The sequence below is a fragment of the Camelus ferus genome, chromosome 11, assembly GCF_009834535.1.
Source record: "Camelus ferus isolate YT-003-E chromosome 11, BCGSAC_Cfer_1.0, whole genome shotgun sequence".
Lineage (NCBI taxonomy): Eukaryota > Metazoa > Chordata > Mammalia > Artiodactyla > Camelidae > Camelus > Camelus ferus.
In genome coordinates, this window is record NC_045706.1 from 61,219,469 (window position 1) to 61,243,573 (window position 24,105).

General features: G+C 45.7%; 1 protein-coding gene across 1 annotated transcript in view; it reads left to right on the plus strand.

Moving 5' to 3' along the window:
* Positions 1 to 24,105, plus strand: part of WDFY4 (WDFY family member 4) — a 267,578-nt gene that overhangs the window by 169,756 nt on the left and 73,717 nt on the right. Inside the window, 4 exon segments of the mRNA XM_014562645.2 lie at positions 4,699 to 4,776; positions 10,853 to 11,059; positions 12,391 to 12,442; positions 15,040 to 15,203. Coding sequence (XP_014418131.2) covers positions 4,699 to 4,776; positions 10,853 to 11,059; positions 12,391 to 12,442; positions 15,040 to 15,203 — 501 coding nt within the window.

The window sequence follows — 24,105 nt, forward strand, 5'->3', positions numbered from 1 at the left end:
TATTCATTCATCTCAAAGTTTTCCCTTTTGAATAAGGAAACACTTTTTTGACCCATTGATTATTCAAGAGTGTTATATAGTTTACATTTATTTTTAATTTTAACAAATTTCTTTCTGTGAATTGATTTCTAATTTTATTTCATTGTGGTCAGAAAACATACTGTGTATTATGTCTATTCAGATTTTTGTAGGTTTGTTTTATGGCCTAGTATATGTTCTGTCCTGGAGAATGGTCCACGTACACTTGTGAAGAATGTATGTTTTACTGGTTTTGGATGGAGTGTTCTATAGATGTCCGTTAGGTCTGGGTGGTTTATAGTATTGTTCTGGTCTTCTGTTCCCTTGATGATCTTCTGTCTAGTTGCTCTATTCAATATTGAAAGTGAGCCATTAAAATCTCCAACTGTTACTATTGAATTGTTTATTTCTTCCTTCATTTCTGTAAGTTTTTGCTTTATATATTTTGATGCTTTGCTAATCATTATGTGTTTATATTTGCTTATATGTTGTATATGTTTATAATTGTTACAGCTTTCAGACAGATTGACCCTTTATCATTATAAAATGTCCTTCTTTATTTCTGGTTATATTTTTTGTTTTAGAGTTTTTGTCTATTATTAGTATAGCCAGTTCAGCTTTCTTGTAGTTACTCTTTGCATGATATACCTTTTTCCATTCTTCTACTTTCAGTTTATATCTTTGATTCTAAAGTGTGTCTCCTGAAGACAGCATATAATTGGATTTTGTTTATTTTTTTATCCAATCTAACAATCTCTGCCTTTTAATTGGATTGTTCATTCCATTCATATTTGAAATTATTATTGATATGGTTGAGTTTATATCTTTTTATGTCATTTTACTTTTTGTTTTTTATGTGTCATGTCTTTTTTTGTCTCTGCTTCATCTTTACTGCTTTCTTTTGCATTAATTGAAGGTATTATGCTGTAGCATTTAAAATTTTTAATACTTTTTTCAGTGTTATTTTTGAGTTATTCCTTAGTGGCTGCTCTAAATTTACCAGATGCACATAACTCATCAGAATCAGCTTCATATTTATACTAACTTAATTCCAGTGAGGCAGAGAAATGTTACCCCTTTACCTTTAATCCTGCCCCCTTTAATGGTATTATTATTACACATATTCCACTTGTAAATGTTATAAACTCAACAATACATTCTCATAATCATTCATTTATGTAATTTTATGTCTTTTAAATAAGCTGAGAGAAAAAAAGAGGAGAGCAGGTATACATTTATAGTTTTTTTAATGTTAATCTTATTTATTATTTTTAATTGAATTATAGTTGATTTATAATATTATATTAGTTTCAGGTGCACAACATTATGATTCAGATTTTTTAGCAGATTATACTCCATTAAAATTCATTACGAGATAATGGCTATAATTCACTGTGCTATACAATATATCCTTGTTGCTTACCTATTTTATACATAGTAGTTTGTATCTCTTAATCCCATACCCCTATCTTGCCCCTCCCTCCTTCCCTCCCCTCACTGGTAACCACTAATTTGTTTTCTATATCTGAGGGTCTGTGTCTGTTTTGTTATATATATACTTTTTTTGTTTTACTTTTTAGATCCACATATAAGTGAACATCTCTCATTAAATTATTTCTAAGTATTTGATATTTTTAATACAAAAGCAATTAGTCTATAATTTTAAAATACTTTTTAAAAATTATTTGTTGTTAGCATATACAAATACAGTAACATTTTGTGTTAATAGATCTTGCTAAAGTTCTTTTTAATTATAATAGTTTATCTATGGGTATTTTTTCATTTTTAGTGTACAGAATAGTGTTTACTATGAGTAATTTTAGTTTTATTTTTCCTTTCAAACCTTGTACCTTTTTTATGTCTTTTCCTTTTTCTATTGCACTGGTTAGTACCCTCATTAAAATATTGACTACAAACAGTGATAGTAGACATTTTTCTCTCATTTCTGATTGCAGGGTAAAACTAATATAATACTTGCTTCATATTTGTTGCAGCTGTCCTTGATCAAATTAAGGAAGTTTTCTTCTTTTAATTTGCTGAGACTTTTTATTCTTAATGGCTGTTGCATTTTATGAAATGCTTTCTCTAAACTGTTGAGAAGATCATGTGATGTTTCTCCCTTAATTCATAAATGCGGCAAATCATGTTCAATGTTTTTCAATCTTCATGTCAATTTGTATTCTTGGAATGAATACAATTATGTGGTGCTACATTATACTTTTATATATTGCTGAATTTGATTTACTTTTTTTCCTCAAAGTTTCTCCCCCATCCTCTCACTCTCATTTATGCTCGTCCTGAAATTTTCTCTGTGGGAAGAGTTTTATTTATGGATTTAGTTTCTGTAATAGACATTGCATAATTCAGATTTTCTGTTTCATTTTGTATCAAGTTTGACAAGCTGTATTTTCCTGGAAATGTCTCTTGTTCATCCAAAATTTCAGATGTATTAGCGTAAAACTATTCGTAATGACTTTTTAAATGATACCTCCTTTCCTCATTCCTGTCCCTGGTAAATTTTGCCTAGTTCTTTGTTTCTTATCAGACTTTCTGGGGGACTTTTAATTTATTTTTCTTAGGTTTTAATTTTTTTCAAATTTCTTGATATGCATGATTAATTTATAGGCTTAAATTTACATTCATTTTATATATATATATATTCCCACAAAAATTTTTAGCTCTAACATATATGCTTCATTATGTCATTTTTCATTCTAATTTAGTCTAAAATATTTTCCAATTTTTTTAAATTATTTTTTTCTTAGTCTTTGTTTTTGCAGTTTTACTATGATAGGCTTATGTGTGGTTTTATTTGCATTTTTGTTGTTTCAGGTTTATGGAATTTCTTTTTTTAATTTTGTTTTTTATTGAAGTGTAGTTGATTTATGATGTTAGTTTCAGGTGTACAGCAAAGCGATTCAGTTATACATATACACATGTATATATTTTTTCAGATTCTTTTCCATTGTATGTTGTTATAAGAAATTGAATATGGTTCCCTATGCTATAGAGTAGATCCCTGTTGTTTATCTGTTTTATAGTGAGTAATGTGTATCTGTTAATCTCAAGCTCCTAATTTGGTAGAATTTCTCAAGCCTGTGACTTGATGCCTTTCATCCATTTGGGAAAATGCTCGTTAACTTTTCATATATTGCTTCTGACCCATTCTTTCTCTATCTTTGAGACTACAATTCCACATATGTTAGATAGTTTCTACATATTACATATGTATATTACTAATATTACATAATATATTACATAACTCTATCTTTCTTGTATTTTTCATACTTTCGTCTCATCATAGTTAGCAAGAATATTTCTTCAAGTTCACTCATCCTCTGTTGAGTTGTGTCCACCCTGCTGTTAAACTCACCTATGGAATTTCTTTTGGGAGCGGCTGGTTATTCATTTATTTCTATTTGGAGGAGGTACTAGGGATTGAACCTGGTATGTCAAGCATGCACTCTACCACTTGAGCTATGCCCTCCCCCCTGCACCTATGGAATTTCTAAATTCAATTAATTCACTGTACAGATTTAGAATTTTTATTTGGATGGTTTTCATAGATTTCATGTCTCTTGCAAAATTCTCCATATTGCATTTTGGACCATATTATTTGCATTATTTTAAGGTCCATGTCTGATGACTCTAATATCTGGGTACCTTTGGTCATGTTTTTATTGTTTGTTTTTCTGTTGCTTCTTTCTATGGGCATATCTAATAATTTCTGCTTGACTGCTGAACATTGTGTATAAAAATCCTTGATTAGAGGCTTCAGATGATGTGACCCTTCTCCAGAGGGGACTTTTTTTTTGTCTTCTTGCATGTTTTGGGGGTAGGGGCACATCACTATAATGTACTCAGAGATTGAGCTTATTGGAAGTTGAGTCTTGGCTTTGTAAGGCCTGGTCTGTTTCATGCATGTTTCTATTATGCGGCCCTTCAGAGAACCCACGAGGTGAGGCCTCCTCCTGTTGGCTTCTACAGACTGAGACTGCTGGAACTTTACTTACCTCCTCAGCCTCTCAGCACCCCTGCTGTGTATGAATTGGCAGTTGCTTTAAGAGGAACACTGATGCAGAAAGCTGGGCCTATTTTTCTTTACTGTCCTCTTTCTGTCCTCTTGATTCCTTATGTTCTGGAGGCCTTGGTTGACCTGGACTCCAGTTTTGTCTTCTTGGCCACCTGAGACTTCCAAAAACTCTGTTAGGCTTCTCTGCTTCTCAGCCACCACTTTCTGCTCAGTTTCTCAGCCTCTTGTGCTATTTGCCTACTTGCTAATATCTTGGGGGGAGGGGAGAACATAGATATTGGACACTGGGCACATCTTGGTGAGTCTTGGCTCTCTTGGTAGCTCTCTGCTGTCTTAAAGTATATTCAAATCTAGCTTTTCTACTTATTCTTGAGAGGAATATTTATCTACTATAAGCTAGTTCATCACAGCTGGAAGTGGAAGTAACCCATAAACATGAACTTCAGTTCATTCAAATTGATTGAAGTGACCCATAAACGTGTCTGTGAATGTATCCGCATGGCTGAGATGTGTATGCGTGAGGGTGTGACTGATCTGGTCACCGAGTGCTGTGGCTGTCACTTCCCCTGGTAGTTGGTTAGAGCAGAGAAGCTCCCCTCTATACTCACAACTGCCATTAGCTCTGACTTGTCTTCTCTCTTCTCCAGGATTTTGTGTCATGTATTGAGAACTATAGACGAAGAGGTCAGGAACTCTACGCATCCCTATACAAAGATCACGTACAGGTAAGAGACAGGACAGTGCCTTTCTCTGCACAGTAGACCGGAGTCCACCTTGAACTTGAAATAAAGAATCACAAGGGCCTTCGGTTTAAATTTGAAATTGGCTAAGTCAATAATTGGTCATTAGCAATTCAGTCCTGCCTGCGTAGTGTGACCTGTGTAGTGGGATTTGTACCCACACTGTCAGCATCTGAGGAGATGGGCAGTGAGTGTGTCCCTCCACTTATCTACTGAATCTCCAATTAGCAAATAGGCCCCGAGAGCCGAGGGTGTGGCAGACCCTGTGCTAGGAGCTAGGGGCGTGACTGTGAACGCACCAGGCGTGGGCCTCACTCTCATGAGCTTCATTCTAAAGGAGAGCTAGACATTCAATCACTGCACAAATAAATAGATCATCATAACTTGGAATGCGCAACAGGCAGGGAAAATACCGATACGGTGGGAGATTACGATGGCGGGGCGGATTTCATTTGGGCAGATCAGAGGCCCTCTCCAAGGAAGTGACCTCTAAGTTAAAATCTGAAGAAGGAGGCATCAGAGCTAAAAAGCATTTTAAGGAAATGGTTTTGACTCAGGGGCGGGAATGTGTGAGGCTCCCGGGTCAGGAAAGCACTGGTGTCATCAGCTACGTGGGAGAAGAGGAGGTAACTGGGATGAGACAAGGGTAAAGGTGAGGCAGGGCCAGCGCACAGAGGGCTTGCTGCTGCTTTAGGGTTTTGCATGTTATCCTGAGGGCAATGGGTTGCCACTGATGACGGCAGGTTTAGATACTGGAATCAGCTCTCCAGGTGTGATATCTGTACAGGCGAGCTCAAGAGCTCTGGCTGGCTGGCTAGCTCTCATGCTAGTGGGATCTCTATTTGAATCTCAGGCCTGCCTCTTCCTAGGCCTGCAGTCTGAGCCTCAGAGTCCCCATCTTTAAGGCGGGATAATACTGCCTATCTGTAAAGATTAAAGAATGAGCAGGGAAAGGCTCATTCCGTGGCTGGCAGGGAATAGATGTCCCATATGTAGTTAATAAATGGCTAGGACGTTCATTTTTAGCCAGTGTTATTGTTGTTAACAAAATTTATAATGCTTGCTAATGATAGACCACAACAATAGTATTAAAACTTCACAGATTATATTTTTACTTTACCATTTCTCTGTGCCAAAGCCTGTGCCAGGTATAGGAGAGGCAGAGACGGTCATGACACTGCTCTGCCTCAGAGGTTCTTTACATGCAGTACTGGGACCAAGAGTAAAGAAACAGCCAAACTCAGGGCGACAAGGCCAGTACTAGGGTGCTCTACCACCAAGAGAGGAGCAGGGGGGTATCAGGAACCACTGAGCGCGCCTGGGGTCAGACGGGGGCTCAAAGAATGGTGAAACAGGAGTTCCCAAGTTCAAGGGAAGCAAAACAGGCTGTGATCAACTTCAGCAAGGAACCTGGTCTGATTCCCCCCATATATGCTTGTCTGGGAGCCCACAATGTGCCCCTGGGAATAAGGATTTGTGAGACATGCAGCTGGCACGCAGAAGCACACAGTCTAGCCACACAGCCTCCCAGGCTGTGCTGTGCAAGGAGATGGGCAGTTTATCAGACACAGCAGGGGTGGGGGAGGAGGTTTGGGGGTACACGGCTGGGTAGATGTCTTGCTGGCGTATCTTTACGTGTTATCTGTACTCCTTGGCAGGCCCTTGCATGTCAGTGCCTCCCTACCTGCATTCACCAACCTCATTCAGGACTAGCAAGACTGCTAATAAATTCAGTTGCCATTGCGGGGAAAATAAGATGACTCGTTTAGGACTGAGTTCTTTCTTTATGGATATCCTTATCACACTTGGTCCATTTCAGGACAGAGGGAGTTCTTTATCTAAACTTCCACATCATCACCTAGATTGTGACCATTTCTCCTTCAGCGGTTGGAAAAGCCTGGAAGATTTGGTCATGGCTAGGAGAGCTGTGCTCTGTGGTACTTCATGGATTTCTGCTGGAATTTGAAGGGTTGAAAGTTCATCAGGAAGGGCAGCACCTCAGCAGAGGCTCTGAGCCCGGAGGGCAAGCAGGGATCCAGCCCCCAGAAACATCAGCCTGGCTCGTTCTCAGCAGCTGGCCTGACTAGGGCTCGGAGGGCACCTGAGAAAGCTGCACAGAATTTTACTGTCGAGTGAGGTGTTTTTGAGAAAATCAGCATTTGAGGCTAATCCAGAAGGATACTTTCCAAGTGTTTAAATATTTAAGACAGATTGTTTCAATGTTTAAAGGAATGTAGATGTAATCACCATCTGACGGAGATAATGGGGTCTGGAGCATTCACCCCGATTTCTCTTAAGGAGCAGCACACTTTCCCAGTGCGGGCCCCAACCCACTTCCAGAGAAGTCAAGTCCAAGTTCTGGAAAGAAATCAGGTTTGTGAAATATGCCATAGTTTTCAAGGACAGTTTCTCCGAAGCACACTCAGTGAGGTCCTCCCAAGAGGGTGGAGATAATGAAATTCCGGGGCTCCAGCCCACACGGCTCTCAGCAATAGTTTGTGTGAAACTCTTCTACCTCGGCGTGTAACCTGTTTACCTACACCCGAGAGCTCGCTGGAGCCGGCAGGTGCTTGCAGCGTGAGGAGACAGTGTCACCCAGTGTCCTGGAAGTTAATCCAAGCATCATCCCATCACCAGCAAATCATGCAGTTCTGATATTCAATCTCCCAGATTTCTCATCATCCCAGAAGCAGTGGCAAAAACAGGTGCCTCTACTCTGGCCCTGCCCAGATGCCTCTGTGCCATTTCCAGTTCTATTTGTTCTCTTGTCTGTGGTCCAGCTGCTCTGGTTCTGCTCTGTAATATCCCCAGACCACCTGTTCTCCCCCTGAGTCCTCCTCATACCTTACAGATATACCTCATTCTGTGCTGTTTTTTTTTTTTTTAAACACTAGTTAAAGCTCTTTGCAAGATGCCTTCCACCCCAGAAATGGCCTTTCTTTTAGTGTGCAAGAGGCTGTCCCATGCTCTTTCGGCTCTGGGGGCCAACAGGCTGTTTCCATTTCTTGCTCAGTCTCTATACATTCATTAAGATTTGGTCACAGCTCTTTCAGATATAAATATCAGAAAGTCAATTCAAACTAGCTTAGGCAATAAATGAAATGTTTTGTGTTACTGCAAGATCCAGGAGAAGATCAGGCTTCAGGAAGAGTTGGATCCAGGTATTCAAACTCTGTTCTAAGGAACCCATGTCCTCTCTTCCTCTTTCTTTTCGCTCTTTCACACACACACACACACGCTCACACTAACACACACACACAGAGGTATGAGATTACTAATATGTTTGAGGCAGCAGGGCAGGTGAAGGAGAGCACGTGTGAGGCTGGAGTGAATTCATGCTCAGTTCCCCAGGCTGTACATCCTGGAACGAGACGGGGCTCCTGTGAAGGATGAGAAATCACAGAGGGACTGTTTTGTTGTTGAGTGGCCTGCCAGTAGGCTGTATCTGGCTCAGCTGCAGATACATCAGGTGCCTTTTCCTGATGCACACAAGGTTGCCCGGGATCAGGGGTGGGCAACCTTGAACATGTACACACCCACCTCTCTGCCGTCTTCCCTGTATGGGCCCTAGAGACCACCCGTCCCCATCCCAGGGAATGATGCCCACTAGCCCATCCTACAGCCGTTCACCACCCCTGAAGCCAGGCCTGGGGTCAGCCGTCCAAGCACTGGGGACTGGAAGTAGGGAAGGGCTGGCTGCCAAGAGGAAAGTCTCAGTGATGCTACCCCAGAGTTTCTATTCGGCCGAGAATCATAGCTGCCTCTAACACACCAGCATCCGTGCCTCTCCATCCAGTGTGGCATTTGGCCCACTCAGGGTTTGAACTGAAAGAGGACCTCACCTTATGCAGAAACACGGGCGTTACAGCACACCTTGCAGGTGCAGGGACTCAGGACTTCAGTTTATTTGGTCATCTCACGTCCTCTGTCCTGGGGTGACCACACGTAGCCTTCTGTCACAGACTAAACAATCATTCATCTCTGAGGGACTGCGCCGCTGACACACATCTGTCTGGCTGCAGATATTCAAGACAACAAATTTGATTTGTCCTGTGATGAAGACTCAAGCAGCCGTGAATCTCAAGGCTGCATACGTGGAGATTGGGGTGAAAAGAACACTCTTAAAAGACTAATTTGAAGCCCCTGGGTGGACAACTGAACAGCTGGGGATTGTTCATCCTTTATGAAGCTCAAACACAGCAACAGTCTCCAAAGAGCTGAAATGTTTTCCCCAAACAAGTGTTCATTTCATATAACCAAATTCCTATAAAAGGCTTCAGATAGTCATTATTTTTCTGGAGTTTTCTATTAACCAATTGGCATTCTTGTAAAATGCAGTAACTATTTCACATGTGAATTTAAGAACTGTGGAGAAACAAAGCAATTTTGTTTTGAAGTAGGATCTTTATTCACAATAATAATACTAACTGATTAAGCTGGGTAAGGCAGCGTAATAAACTCCAGAAAATATTGTCTCACTTGATAGTTACATAAACCCATGGTTCTGTTATGGTGGTAATATTACTAACCAAATTTGACAGATGGGAAGCTGAGTCTCCTTTAGGTTAAACAGATAGTGAGGAGCAGAAATGTGGTGACGACCCAGGCTCATTGGACACCAAAGACCAGGTGCTGAGCACTATACCAGCTGTCCTGTTTTTGTGCGAATTGTCAAGTTCTGAGAACCATTTATCAATTCAGAATGGCCTGGATTTACAGGGTTTATCTAGATCTAAGTCTGTCAGTCTTTGAAGTAATACCAGCAGAAATCACAAGTTACTGGAATGATTGGAATCATACCAATGATTGGAATGATACAAAGTCCCCCGGAAAGAAGTTAAAGCATGCAGGCTTAAGCGAAGGTTCTGGAATCAGACAGACTGGGTTTTGATCTCAGCCCAGTCACCTGTTGGTCCTTGGGGAAGTCACTTCTCCTCTCTTAGACTTGGTTTTTCTTTCTTCCTTTCTTCCTTTCTAACACAGTGGTGATTTTTATTTTTATTTATTTATTTTTAATTTATTATTATTTTTTAATGAAGATCCTGGGGACTGAACCCAGGACCTTGTGCATGCTAAGCATATGCTCTGCCACTGAGCTATACCTTCCTCTCTAGATTTGGTTTCCTCATGAGGATAATAGAAAACATTTTCAAACACCAAGTTGCACTCATGGTGTCACCGTGTAGAGGAAATGAGAAAGAGTGAGTGTGGGGCTCAGCCTAATGCATGACAGTGCATTTCGTTCCTCTTGCCGCAAAGTTTATGAGGTCTGCTTCATGTTATTAAAACTGTCACCTTTCAGTTTTCTGAAAAATGAAAATGAAAATGTAGGGTGCACGCCATCAAATATTTAAATAATTGCAAAAGTTCATGCTGCAGACAAAGTTGATTCTGCTGTCCAGACTGAATTGGACTGTTTCCTTGACAGGTGAGGTACGGAACCTCAGCGTGGCATACAAATGCAGGTTAGGAGTGTTGACGTATCTTGTAGAAGGTGTGAGTTATACTTCAGCAGAAGGTGTAACAGTCAGGTGCCACCTGTGCACACCATGAGGAGTTCATTGATACTAGGTGGGGTTATTTTAATTAATGTCAAAGGTTTTAGCTTCTGTGAGCATTCTCACCGCATCGCCAGTCTAGACACTAGAAGGAGTGTTTTCAGCGTCATTTTGAAGGGTAGGGGCCGTGGCAAAATTCCTGGTCCACTTGGAAGGGTAGGGCTGTGCTGAGGGGTCTGTGTCCATCCTATCACTCTGATGAACAGCATGGGGACCTTAGGGACCCTGTGACCTGGCAGTCACATGGCTCTGAAGGCCAAAGGGCAGATGGTTTTCTCCTTCCCTGAGCTGAATTAAATGGCCTCCAAGCTGACAAATTGATTACTTCTCCTGGCCTGGTCCTGGCTCCAGAGAGTACGCTACCCCACCTGCAGGTGCTTGGGGCTACTTCTGGGGGTCATTTTCCTCAGTTATACGGGCCTTGGTCTGTTCACCCAGGAGGTTGGGGGCCAAGCCAGTGAAGAAATGTGTCTGGGGTGACACTGCACTTTTCTCCTTCCCAGAGGCGGAGATGTGACAACATCAAGGCAGCCACCGCCTGGGCCAGGATCCAGGAGCAGCTTTTTGGGGAGTTGGGCTTGTGGGGCCAGATGGCAGAAGCCACACCCTGCTCCCAGTGGGAACTGGACTGGCGAGAAGGGCCGGCTCGCATGAGGAAGCGCATCCGACGCTTGTCCCTGCTGGAGGCCCGGCGCCGAGAAAGGCTCAAGGTAAGGGTTAGACGAGACGAGACAAGGATGCTTCCCGGCAGGAAATGTTCACTTTAGCATCTGATGTTGTTTTCATCGAGAGTGCTTCGCATGGGCAGGTAGGAGCGAGAACATTTGCAATTGACCGTAGGAGAGCTGTACTGTGTTTCTGATGCTGCTTCCCAGAGGAAAAGAATGACTAGCTCCCAGGGTACAAGAAGGGATGCTGTAAGTACAGCCTGAATGAATGGAAGAAGGAGTTAGCGAGTGGTTCATATCTACACCGCTGACCCACTACCAGGCTGACAAACGTAAAATTTAGGTAAAGTGATGTGGATGCTGTGTTTGGAAAGAGCCACGTGATGGCCACTGTCTGCTCACACAAGTTATGTGCCGTGGTGTGGTCATAACCAGCACCACCAAGGACATTACTGTGCAAGCAAATCCTGTTGTCTTAACTTAAAACATCTTGAACTCAGCTATTTCTGCAAGCTCGGGCCGGTGACCCACTTAGTCCAAATGACCCAGAAGCTGGATTGGATTCCCAGGCAACGGGAGCTGGGCAGTCTCTGGAAGTTTGCTGTAATGGAGCTTGGACTCTCTGTTGTCAGCCTTACATTTTTGCCTTTTAAAGGATAGAGAACCATCCTTGGGTTGGTAGTAGATATAGAAGAATCTGTTAATAGGATCTCGTGTCCTCATTGAACAATCGTGATTTAAGATATTCTAAAAAGTAGGTTTCTGAACACTGGAACACAAGACATTTCCTTCTGCATCCGTCTAGAATTGCAAGGTTCTTCAGTGTGTAATGTCAGGTTTATAAAACCTAATGAAAAATTACATTTCACTTATTCAGTAGACACTTACATTTTTAATGTATTGTCAATAAATGGTGGTATATAGTACTTTTCCCTCAATACATTTCTTAGGAAATGGAGGCAGGAAAAATAAACCTGCCCATAATGCTGCTGACAAGGCCGAAGGCCAGCTATGGAACTGGTCTCTGGTCTTCTGGGCTGTCCAGCTCCAGACCCTGTCCCTGGTCCCCCTCTCCAGGGTGGCCTGTACCACAGACATCCAGGATGCTGTCAGTTCCCACCTGGCATCATCTTTAGTAATTACTGTAAATCCTACTTAATGGAAGATTGTGGGTTTTTTCCCCTTTGACTTAGGAACATTAATACTTACATTTTATTGCAGTCCTCTAGGATTTGGCATTTGGCTTCCCTTTCGTCTGAGTCTTGAGTGTATGAGTGATTTGAAGGGGTCGTATGCATGTGTGTGTGTTTATGAATCTGTGGAATGTTTGGGTGGGGTACCCCAGATTCAATTTCTCTTTGGCTTTATTTCAGGAAAGCCAAGACAGAAATGGTGCTGTGTCTCAAATGAATGCTGAAAACCAAGGTATTCAGTTTTTCTATTTTTTATTTACTAGTTAAACCAATTCTTGGCTTTATTTAACATCCTCTTAAAGATATGAAGTTAATATATCATAGAAAGAGAACGCTGCACATCTCAAGTCATGAGTGCAAGGGCTTCTGTCTCTGGGCTCCCCAGAATGAAGAGGAACCCATCCAGGACACTCCGTTAGGGGAGGAATTTCTTACTTAGGTTTCAACAATCAGAATTTTTTTCAGGGAAACTATCAATTTGCAATATGAGGGAAACTTTAAAGGTGTCCCCCTCACCCCCACAAATTCAAATACATGTTCAGTATGTGACCCAGAACACTTGAGGAAAACAGTAAAATGTGTTAGAGCAAAAATGGGTGGAATAGATATTTAATACTTATGCTGAATTCTCTGATTATAGAAATGATGGAGATGATAGTCATTATTATTTCCCCAATTAAAAAAATGCTTTGAATCATTTTGGATGTTTATGCTTATGCTTTGTGTAATACTCATGGAGGAATTTGGTTGAGTCGATATGTTGAAAATCCTGTTTATTTTCAAGGGTCATTTTGTCCCGAACACATCCGAATGCGTCTCACACACACACACACACACACACTCTCTCTCTCTCTCTCTGGCTTTCTCGCTCTCTTGCTCTCTCACTCTCTTTCAAATTTTGTGTTTCTACCAAAGACTCTGCCTTGTGCTTCAGACGCCCCCTGTCTGTGAGTTTCATTGTATCCTGAGCTGCAGCTAATACCATACTTTTACCCCAACGACAGCTTCCTGGAGCTGATCAGATGTGTGTGATTTAGTGTCTCAGCACCTGATTCTGTGTGAGCCTGCTGTCTCGTCAGTCTGCAGTAACAAAGCCCGCCCAGAAGTGAGGATCGTGAGCTCTGACCCCAGGTTGACTTGGGGGTGCCATTGTAGCACAGGACTTGGGATGACATTGTAATGCCTGTTTTGGGGTTTCTCTTCTTTCCACCACAAGCCCCCAAACCCCAGGTCAGAAGGAGAGTCTGCTTGCCCCGCCTCTGAGAGTGAGTGGCTGCAGTGGTAAAAATCACATGGACTAGGGCCATGGGCTGCTAAGTCCCCTCGCCCTCTTCATACAGAGCCCCTGGTCACTTGTGACCCCAAGCCTCTTCTGTGTCTCCAGCACGGACCCCCCAGCTCCCAGTAGGGAACTCAGTGGAGGAGAAGAGAGGGCTGTGATTCTCCAGCCTTCCTTCCTGGGTGCCTGTCTCTATGCAGTGTTTCTCTGCCTGGAGGAGAGCCTGTGATGGCTGTTGCTGTGAGCAGCGGGCACTTTCATTCATCCAGCTATGAGCCTCTCAGGTGGGAGGGGGGGTCAAAAACATGAGCATCTTGGCACAAAGAAAATGGCCAGTAGCACCCTGACTTTGCAGCCACGTGCATTGTGCTGCTTCGGGCAGGTGGACGCCCAGGACAGGGTGGAGGAGCAAGATCTGGGGACCCACGTAGGTATATGCCTAGCTGGCACCCAAATGCACATGTCCAGGAGCGCAGCCGCAGGAAGTGAGGCTCGATGTGCACACACATGATCGCAGCACCGGAGATTTTGGTCGTCAGGAAACAGAAACTAGTTGTATCTCTGAAAAATAGGAGATAGGCCGGGTGATCATGGAAGATTTCTGCAAGAGATTATTACACAGCTGCTTAAGTTGCTTTCTAAGAACTTTGAACGGAATGGGAAATTACTCGTGGTGTAATCTTGAGCAAAAAATGTAGAAAAGAGAACCTATAAATTCAGCATTAATTCTTATCATGTCCAAAATTACATATGTGCGTGCACACACTTATATGTACAAAAAAGATGTCAGAAGTAAGCCAGACTGAGGCCGGTGAAGACACACAGCCTAGAGGTGGAAAGGTCAGCGTCAGGGCTCAGAGAGACTCGGTTCAGACTCCGCCTCTAGTTCTTAGTAGCTGTATGACCTTGAGCAAAACATTTAGCCTCTGTCCACTCCCTCACCTGTGAGTGAGGATGAAGTGGAATCTACAGCCTCGGTAGGACTAGAGGAGACATGTCCTTCAGGTCCCAGCACAGGGAGTGCTCATCAAGTAGATGCTGCTGTTAGTAGCACCCTCTCTGGGGACATGGCTGATATTTACTTTATCTCTCCCAATTTTTGAATGTCTCCCAATTTCACATGCTTCCAGTTTTTTACAGTAAGAAGATTAGTGCTTCTGTAATTAGAGGTTTCTGAGAAACTCATTCTTTTAATGGAGTTAACAAAATGTAGTTCAGAAAAAGCAATTCCCGGGTGACCCTGTAGGCAGTTGCCTTCCTGATTAATGGAGGTGAATTCTGAAACAGTAGCCTGGTGGTCACTGGAGAGCAGCCAGGCGCCGGGCTCACCTTCCAGAGGGCGTCAACCTGCAGGCGGGGTCACCGCACCACGGGGTCAGAAGGGTGTGTCCACTTTCGGAAACAGTGAGGGTCCTGCTGGGATCCACACCGTTCACAGCTGCCCTGAAACCCGACAGTTCCTCCCAGGGACTCGGGCCCAGGCTGCACACCATCCCTCGTGACTTCTGGCGGCTCAGGCTCAAACCCAGTGTCCCTTTCTGCTGCTGCAGATGAGCTGACAGCTAAGGAGGCTGAGAGCGAGGGAGAAGAGGCGACAGACTGCACCCAGCTGACCTTCTTCCCGGCCTTACACGAAAGTCTGCACTCCGAAGATTTCCTGGAGCTGTGCCGGGAAAGACAAGTCATTTTACAGGAGCTTCTGGATCATGAAAAGGTAACACAGCCTGTCACCATTATTCTTTAAAGATGCTCAGACATGGGAGAAGTAAGCTTTCTGCACTGACGTGGGAGGCGATATCTCCATTCACCATCAAAAAAAAAAAAAAAATCAATGAGCAAAAACAACAGCGCGCTCCTAAACTCATGGTCCCAGAGCGAGGGTGCAAATGTCCATGCAGCCTGCATCAGGATGTTTGAAAGATGCAAGTCAAGCTAATGAACTGTTAAGTAAAATACATCCTAATGTCCCACACTGACCTTTACAAGTCAGGCTTCAAGTTTAGAATTCTTGGCCTTCCTGTCGTTCAGCAGCTTGGCCTCCTGCTCACAGCCTGACTACCCTGAGGGGTCCACCCCACAGCTTGAGTGAGGGGTCTTGGTGGGTGTGTTTGAATATCCTGACCCATATGTCCCAGCTGTCCCCACACTCACCACCCTGATACCAGCTCCTCTAGGCCTCCACTCAGGCCTGGGGAAGCCCACTTGTGACACTGTCAGCCCTCAGAAGGGTGGACCCGGAGATGAAGTGTGCGTGGCCAGGAGGCAGGCTGGGCCAGTTAGCAGAGACTGGAGCTGGGTTGTGGGAGCCCAGGTGTGCACGTCCCCTTGGTATAACCGGAGGAGGGCTGGTGTGTCCTTTCCAGAGGCAGGTTCCTTGCAGAGACTCCTGGAGGGGGTTGGGTAGAAGGGCTGCCTTGAAGTGCATCGGCCAGATGGACAGTGGCAGAACTTTGGCCAAGCTGCTTAGCTGCTTTCAGATTTGGGTAACAGTTAAAGCGACGCAGTCCTGGAGCAGCTCCATCCTTACACCTGCTTAGCCCGCAGCTTTCAGACAGAGTGCACCTGCAAGTCCCCGACACACCTCTCCACCAGGCCTTCGCTCCTGCTGCTTCGGCTGCCTGCAGCGCTTTGCACGCTAGACTCCGGGCAGCTGACTCCCTGAAGCCCATCTTGACCAGTCCCCAGTCTGAGACTTGGAGAACTGGTCTCTCTCACATCGCTGTCTCCACTGCTCCCTTGCTCCCGGCACACAGGCTAACCTTCCTCACTTCACCTGTCAGCCTCTCTCACTGCACCCATACCCCTTAACGGAGGGACCCCCCCCCCAGGTACCTAACCACAGGCAGGCCCGGAGAAGCCATTCGGTAAATACTGGTGGATAATGATGTATTACATTCACATTCATTTTATTTCGATTACAGAAGTAATCCTGTGTGAAAGTTTAAAAAATGGATATCAAAACATACATATTTATATATGTGTGTATGTATATGCATAATGTCCAGCCCCTGAGTAATAACAGCTGGTGACCTCTTGGACATAGCATATATTAATACATTCATTTGGGTAAATGGATATTTAGTAAATGCCCACTCAATTGAAAACAGCTAAGAGATCAATGCTTTATTACTATAAAAACTCTTCTTTGCCTAATACCCTTAAAGGATCAGTATAAAGCAGTGATGCTGAGCAGGGGACAGTTCCCTGAGGGACATTTGCCAACGTTGGTTGGCATGACGTGGTGAGGAGGGGGTGCTGCTGGCATCTGGTGGGCTTGGGACGGCAGAATGTAATCACTTCGCCCCAAATGCCTGTAGTGCCAAGGTGAGAAGTCCTGCTATGAAGGATGCACGTTCAACAGATGATGGAGCCCCAGCCATCCCATCTACCTTCCTGATAGGATAAGGAAATATTGCATTATATGTCATCTGTCCCCATATCGGTTCTTTTTATTGTTTTGATAAGAAGGAAGCGATGCTTTGGTGTTATGTGGTATGTTAATTTTCTTTTGCTGCTGTGACAAATGATCACAAGCTTAGTGACTTAAAGCACTACACATTTATCCCAAAAGTCTGAGCACAGCATGGCTCAGCCAGGTTTTTGCTTAGAGTCTCACAGGGTTGAAACCAAGGTGTTCTTTCTCGAGGCTCTGGGAATGAACATGTTTCCAAACTCGTTCAGGTGTTGGCAGAATTCAGTTCCATGCTTCCATAGGACTGAGGTCCCTGGTTCTTTGCTGGCTGTCCGCCAGGGGTCATTCTCAGCTGCCAGAAGCCACCTACATCCCTTGCCTAGAGGTCCCCTTCCTGCAACTTCAAGCCAGCTACAAGTCATGGCCATCTCACCCTGTGGACTCTCTGACCCTCTTCTGCCTCGTCTCCCCTCTGCCTCTGGCTTCCATCATCTCTCCCACCAACTCTTCTAACTTCCTCTCTGTTGCTAAGGTCTCATGGGATTACACTGGACCCACCAGATAATCCAGAATAATCTCCTATTTTAAATTCCACTGATTTGCAATCTTAATTTCAAGCCCTTCAAGTAGCACCTTGTCTAGTATTTGATGGGATAACCAGGGACGAGGCTCCTGGGGGTACATCTTTGTCCCCAAATACTTCCTGCCATGTGTGGTATCATTCAGGGTCCACATCTCACCTAGTCCATGTCCTCACCTTCCACGAAGAGCTCTTCTGCAGATGACCTGACTCCCATGTGTTTCCCAAGACTAGCCGGGTGGTTCCCGCCCTGACTGAGCTGGGCTGAGGGTGAGGTCTGGAGCTTAGAGTCCCAGCCAGAGCTAGTCCTGCCCGGCTGGTGCAGTTGGTACTCGCCTTTGGTGCTTGTCCTGGTCTCGGAGAGCCTTGTTTTTGCTAACTGTCCCACCCAGCAACTCAGGGGCCTTGCCAGGGGAGCCAGAGCCTGAAGCCCGCAGGCGACTGACTTTCCCAGCCTCTGAGAGGCGGGCCAGGACCAGAAGAGGCTGTTTTCCCATCCTCCACTGCCTTGTACTTAAACTTTGGTCCTTCTGGATCCCCACGTCACACAGCGGGAAGCTGTCAGAATGCCGCGTGTGGCTCATTGTGGTGGCAGGGACCCTAGGCTGTGCAGACAGGAGCATGTGAAACCCAGCATGGGCCGAGGCCTGAGCTGGCCTGTTTCCACTTAGTGCTGGGAGGGGCCGGCTTGGGTGGGAGGTGGGGGTCAAAGGAGTGTCAGCTCCCTGAAATGGGGGGCTGAGCAGCTGCAAGGAAAGGCAGTTCTTGACACTATCAAGACATCGTTCTTTGAGCAAGTTGTTTTGATTTCATTTCATTGAGTTGCGCTTGTTGCCTCTGACTTTGGTAAATTGAAAGAGAGATTGTCTCCTGACTCAGCCTGAGTTCTTGCAGGATCAGTGGAACCAAACCCCTAGGAATACCTGCTCCCTGGAGAAGCAGGTCTAGAAGAATGGCCAGGGCCAGCCGGGGACAGGCTTCCTGGTAGCAGGGTGGGCAGAGGCTCAAGCCTGGTCCCAGTCCTACCTCCACCGCTTACACTGTGTGTCCCTGCCCCAAACTCTGGCCCTGGCCCTGGGGGAGTGCTTGGTGGCTTGTGTCCACTGTTATCACCGTGACTGTGGCTCTTCTTTTAGTAATCCCTTAGGATTTATTCTAAGAAGGAGGGAGGAGTGGGATATGAACCCTGGTAACCTAAGCCATGGCCCCGAACGAGTGGGAAAGAGCCTGTCAGTGCAAATGAGGAAGAGCTCCTGTTCACACCCAGCCCTGGCCGCCTGCAGGATGCTCCTGGGAGCCGGTGAGGCTGGGAACGGCAGGGGCTGGGCTTGCGCTTGGTGAGTGCTTGGGCCAAATGGGACACGCCGGGTCTGAATGAGTCTCTTGTCTTACTGAGTTGGTGGAGGATGAGACAGAGGGTCAGAGTAGAGCCCATAAGAAACCTGACCAGCTGGAATAGGTCCCATCTAGGAGTTCTGCGCCCAGTACAAAAGCCAGTGTTTAGTGGGAAGAGGGAAGTTGCTGGGTTTGGTACCTGGATGATGTGTGGTGAGGTCCCTGAATGTAAAGCACGAGGCAGGGAGGTGCAGAGGGAAGCAGGTCCTGGAACTTGAGGACATCCATGGGCTGGAAGAGCGAGCAGGGTCAGGTCTAGACTGAAGAACCCTTACTGGAGCAGGCCCTGCTGGCTGGTGGGGCAGATGGGACCTCGTGACCTGGCCGCCTTCCACTGCTTGCACCTCCATCAGCCAGCTCCTCAGGGCCCCTGTGCCCACTGCTCACCGCTCCCCTGCAGCCAGAGGCCTCCTCCTCTCCTGGGTGAGCTGTGCTGGTGCGTCCATCCCACTCAGAGCCCCAGGACTGCCCAAAGCACTCTGCTCACGCCCCTGCCAGCATCCTCCTTATCGCTCGGCTTTGTGATTATTTCTGACTGTGATGTCTTTAAGGGCAGGGACAGACTGGAATTCATCCAAGTCTCTTCCTTCCATGGCACATAGCATTTGTGCTTTGGAAAGATCTGGTGACCTGAAAGATCAGCAGGTGTGTCAGGGAGCCAGCCGAGTGTGCCGCGGGGAAGTGCAGGGGCTCAGGGCCCTGGGCAGCCTGCCCGCAGCAGTGACCCTGTCTGCTGTCAAACACCTCAGGACGCAGCCTGAGGAGTGGCACGCCGTGGCTGTGTGGGGAGCCCCTCTGGGAGCAGGTGAGGCGTGGCTGAGCAGAGGGCTGGCTGCCTTGCCAATCCACCACCACCAGGGAGGCAGGCGCCAGCAGCCTGTGCCCAAGAGGGCAGCCTGGCACAGGGCAAGTGCTCAGACTGGACTCAGAGCCTCATTCTGCTCTTTATCACTCTTATTGGCAAAAATGTCAACAGCGGGACATCTGGAGCCCCTGTTTTGGGTGCTATTCATATAACATCTCCTTTAGTCTTATGAAGGCCCGTGAAGGAGGCTTTATCATTTCCATCCTGAAGATGGCAAAACCAGAGCCTGGGGGGCTACTAACTGCAATTGCTCGGATTTCGTCTCAGGCCTGTCTTGCTCCAGGTTCGTGTGGTTTTTCACTCTTTCTACTACTTCTCAATCCCTTATGTTGGGCCAGTTACATAAACTCTCCATCACCTTCAGCAACCTTCCCTACTGGGGCTTGGAGATTGGCTCCAGGCTCCCCTCTGCCTTCTTTGCAAACGTTCTGGTTAGTGCTGGTCCAGGCAGGCAGGCAGACCTCTGGGCTCCAGGGCATCCCCTCCCACCGTAACCTTAGTCCTTGTCTACTATACTCATTGTCAAGGACAGGCACTGAAAGTCAAGGATGGGAGGATTGCCGTGCTGACCCTAGGACCATGAACCTGTTCAAGCAAAGATATGGGAAGTTTGCCCCACAGCAGGTGTTTGTGTGCATGTGTGTGTGTGTAGATGATTATTTTCTGCATTTCCCCAGACTAATATTTTCTGCTTGTGTTGAGATATTTTATAGTGAGCACTGTGGTAGGCTGAGAGTTCCCCTAATTCAGATGTCTCCATAAGACCTTTTGGACCTTGGGCTTTTTCTAAGTGAAAGCAGCCCACAGCAGGGTGTGCACCCACACTCAGCAAACCCGGGGCACCTCCCTTCAGGTGGCCGTCACCTACAGTGGGCGGGCAGCCCCACAAGAGCCCTGGCCCCTCCTCCCCTGCTGTCTCAGGAGCACTTGCTTTTATGGCCTTTGCCACACGCAGTCCAGGAGACTCCAGGGCATAACCGCCTTCCAGACTTTTAGATGGCTCAGCCCAGACAGAGGCCTCTAGGGGATGCAGGCAGACCTGGCGCTCCGGGATGGCACCAGCTTAACTCATTTCTTTTCCTGAACATTGGATCTCTAATCGCCTCCAGCGATACCTGGGACTGTAATTACTCTGTGCCACTTTTGAGTCATTGATTAATGATTCCAGGAACCACAAACACATTTCTCTGCTACCAGCTCCATCTGATGTGAGGAGGGGTTTATTTAACGCATGTTAACTGCGGGCTTGCGTCAGCCGCTGTGCACTTGGGAATGGTCCCCTGTAACCCCTCCACGGAGCTGCTCTCAGAAGTGAGTCTCTGCTGGAAAAATGCGCTTCCAGACCCAGTCCAGAGTCAGAACTCACATGAGTTGTTTTTGCCGTTGCTGTTCCTTTTAATTACATGAACAATTAAATATTTATAATTTTTCATATAAACTTGATATAAAATATTAGTAGAAAAGAATCAGCTCAAAGGGAGATAGTTTTGCTCTGGACAGCAGGGTGCAGCTTCAAGCTCTTCTTAGGTGTTTTTAGCTGAGGTCATTTGTAGAAAGTGAAGAATTGTGTCAACCTTTGCACGTAGTAACTTGCCCCCTAGGGTGAATCACCACGGCCGACTTTCTAAAATACAGAGCTGCATATGTCATCACTATATAACACCTTCTGAGACTCTGTTCTGCAAACTTTGTGCACAAGGCCACTTGTGAGCTGGCCCTGTACCTCCCTCACCCTTATCCAAGCGTGCAGCACTTACACACCTGCCTTTGTACTCTGATTATACAGAACTACTTATAATCTCAAAGCATGTCCAACTGGCTCAAGATTTTGTGACTTGGGATGTTTGTCCACAGTTTTTATCTTCTTAGCTCCTAACCCCAGCCTTGGGGGACACCGCCTTGGGGCCCACTTTTCTGATGTCACCCCTGCGCCCTCTCCCGCCCCTGTCTGGGCCGGGCACTCTCCTCTGTGCCCCCAGAGTGCCTGTCGTTCCCCCCAGCCCCATGCTGTGCCAGGACAGTTGGCATTCTTCTGTCTCTCCTGTTAGACCACTTGCACCACGAAGATGTGCTTTATCTCCCCTTTTGCCTGCATGGGGCACACGCTAAACATTCGCACTTGCCTTTCAGTGACAGCAAAGGAATGAGTTATAGCGATTCGCTCACAGGAGACAGGACCTCATCTTTCAGAGCCTTGCTGGTGTCCAGGGGTCAGTTTCTCAGTGTATGGTCTTCGGATCGTCTGCTTCAGGATCATCTGGGCTGCCTGTTAAAATGCAGATCCCAGGGACCACTCCGCACTTGCTGAATCCGAGCATGTGGCAGTGTAACCTGGGACTGTGGACTTTAACAAGCCGCCTGGGCAATTCTCATACATACTAACTTTTTGAATAAATGTCTGGATCCACAAATCCAAGTTTTACAATATTCTGAGCATCCCTGGCTGGAAATGTGCTCCAACTTCCATCAGTCACCAAAGTGCGGATCCTTATTCAACGCAGCTTGTGCTATGCGCTGTGCTTTGAGCAGTCCCGGGACTTGGAATCCTTTTCACATTACAAAGGATGGCAGTTTCCATCCTTTCCATCTGGTCTCCCTGAGCTGGCAGAGAAAGGCTGGAGGTCTGGCTGTCTGTAAGCTCGCCTGTGGAAGTGGCACACGCAGGCAGGCAGGGGGCATCCCTGCTCCTTGTCTCCAGCTGAAAAGATGGGCTGCCGACAAGTCATCTACGCAGTGTAGTTCTTCGCAGATTTGCCAAGTTGGTGTGTGAAAAGCAGTATCTCCTTATTGTTTTAATATCCACTTACTTGATTACTCATGTGACTGAATACTGCAGCTAGAAGTGATCAATGTAGAAAAAAGACGCTTGAGTTCACAGGTAGCCAACATCAGTAGAAACAGGCTCTCTCTTCTTTCATACTTTCTCTCAGCGATCTGTGCTTTTTTGAAATATAAGAATACTCACCCCATGCACCAGAATAACAGAACGAATTGCTAGCAAGGTCTGCATGAGCAGATGTACGGAATGAAAGTGTGATACACTTGAGCAGGACTAACGCTTACTTTGAAGTAGATGTTGCATACAAGTATAAGAAAATGTACACATTAGCTGTATGACTGGGTACCTCATATGACAGCTCTGAATCTCCCTTTCTCCACCTGTAAAATTAGAGAGCATTTCATTAAATTGCAGATGGATAACGCTGGAGAAAATCTTTGGGAACCTCTAGTTGACCTCCCCATTTTGCAGATGTGCACACTGAGGACTGCCTCTAGGAGATGACGCTGGCATGGGCTTCCACGGAATGTCCCGGCAAAATGTGGCCCTTCTAACTTCAGCTCTGGCGTTTTGGAATTTCCAGAAAATCTGTTCCTTGACATATACAGGACCAGGTGTGGCCACCCATCCGTGGTGATAATATATCATGTAGCCAATTTGAAAAACATTCCACTTATGAAGCAGAAGTTCCATCCTTTTTAAAGTGATCGATAGACTCACATGGCGGGGGGGCATTTCTTAATCATGAGATAACTTGGTGATGGAGCCCTCCCAGGGCTAATTTAAATGGAAGAGCAGGTAATAGTTCACTTGGGTTCATTTTCCACTTTTTAAAATGCCATTCTTTTCTAGCAGAATCAATGTTTAAGCTATTAACCCAGCTCTCACCAGACATTTTTCTTGTGGTTTGGTTTATTCTGGTTGTTATTTAATTCTCCCCAAAGGAAAACACCAGGAGACCTTGGGAATATGCTGCAGCCCCTGCTGCTGGCACCACAGAGTTCGGGCAAGGGTGGGGCATGGCGGGGAGGGGAGAAGTTTAGGAGGTGCCCAGGCCGAGGCTGGTGCCCTGGCTTCACTTCTGACCTTGTTAACTTGAGGATGGAGTATCCTTCGTACGAGAGCATAAGAGAAAGCATATAGAGAGCTTGGCACAGGTGGCGTAAAGACGCCCCAGCAATGCTGGTGGGAGTGCAAACTAGTATCGCCTTGCAGGAGGGCAGCGTGGCAATAGATCAGAATTTAAAACGCGCACACGCTTGACGTGCAATTCTAGGAATCTAACCTACAGATTGAACTCACGTGTTTAGAGTGACGTATGCACAAGGATGGTCACTGCAGCATTGCTTGTACTGTCTCAAAACATTTGAAAACAAATGTTTTCATTTGGGGATGGGTCAAGTAAGTTGCAGTACATCCATGCAAGGGTCCGGTGTGCACCATTTAATAAAAATGAGACAATTGTATAAGAAGTGATTTGGGAGGGTCTTCTAGATGGGAGACCTATTGAGGGAAAAAAACTAGTTGAGGACCAGTCCTTACATGAATATGCCGTTTGTGTAAAAAAAGAGAAAACGTGTAAAAC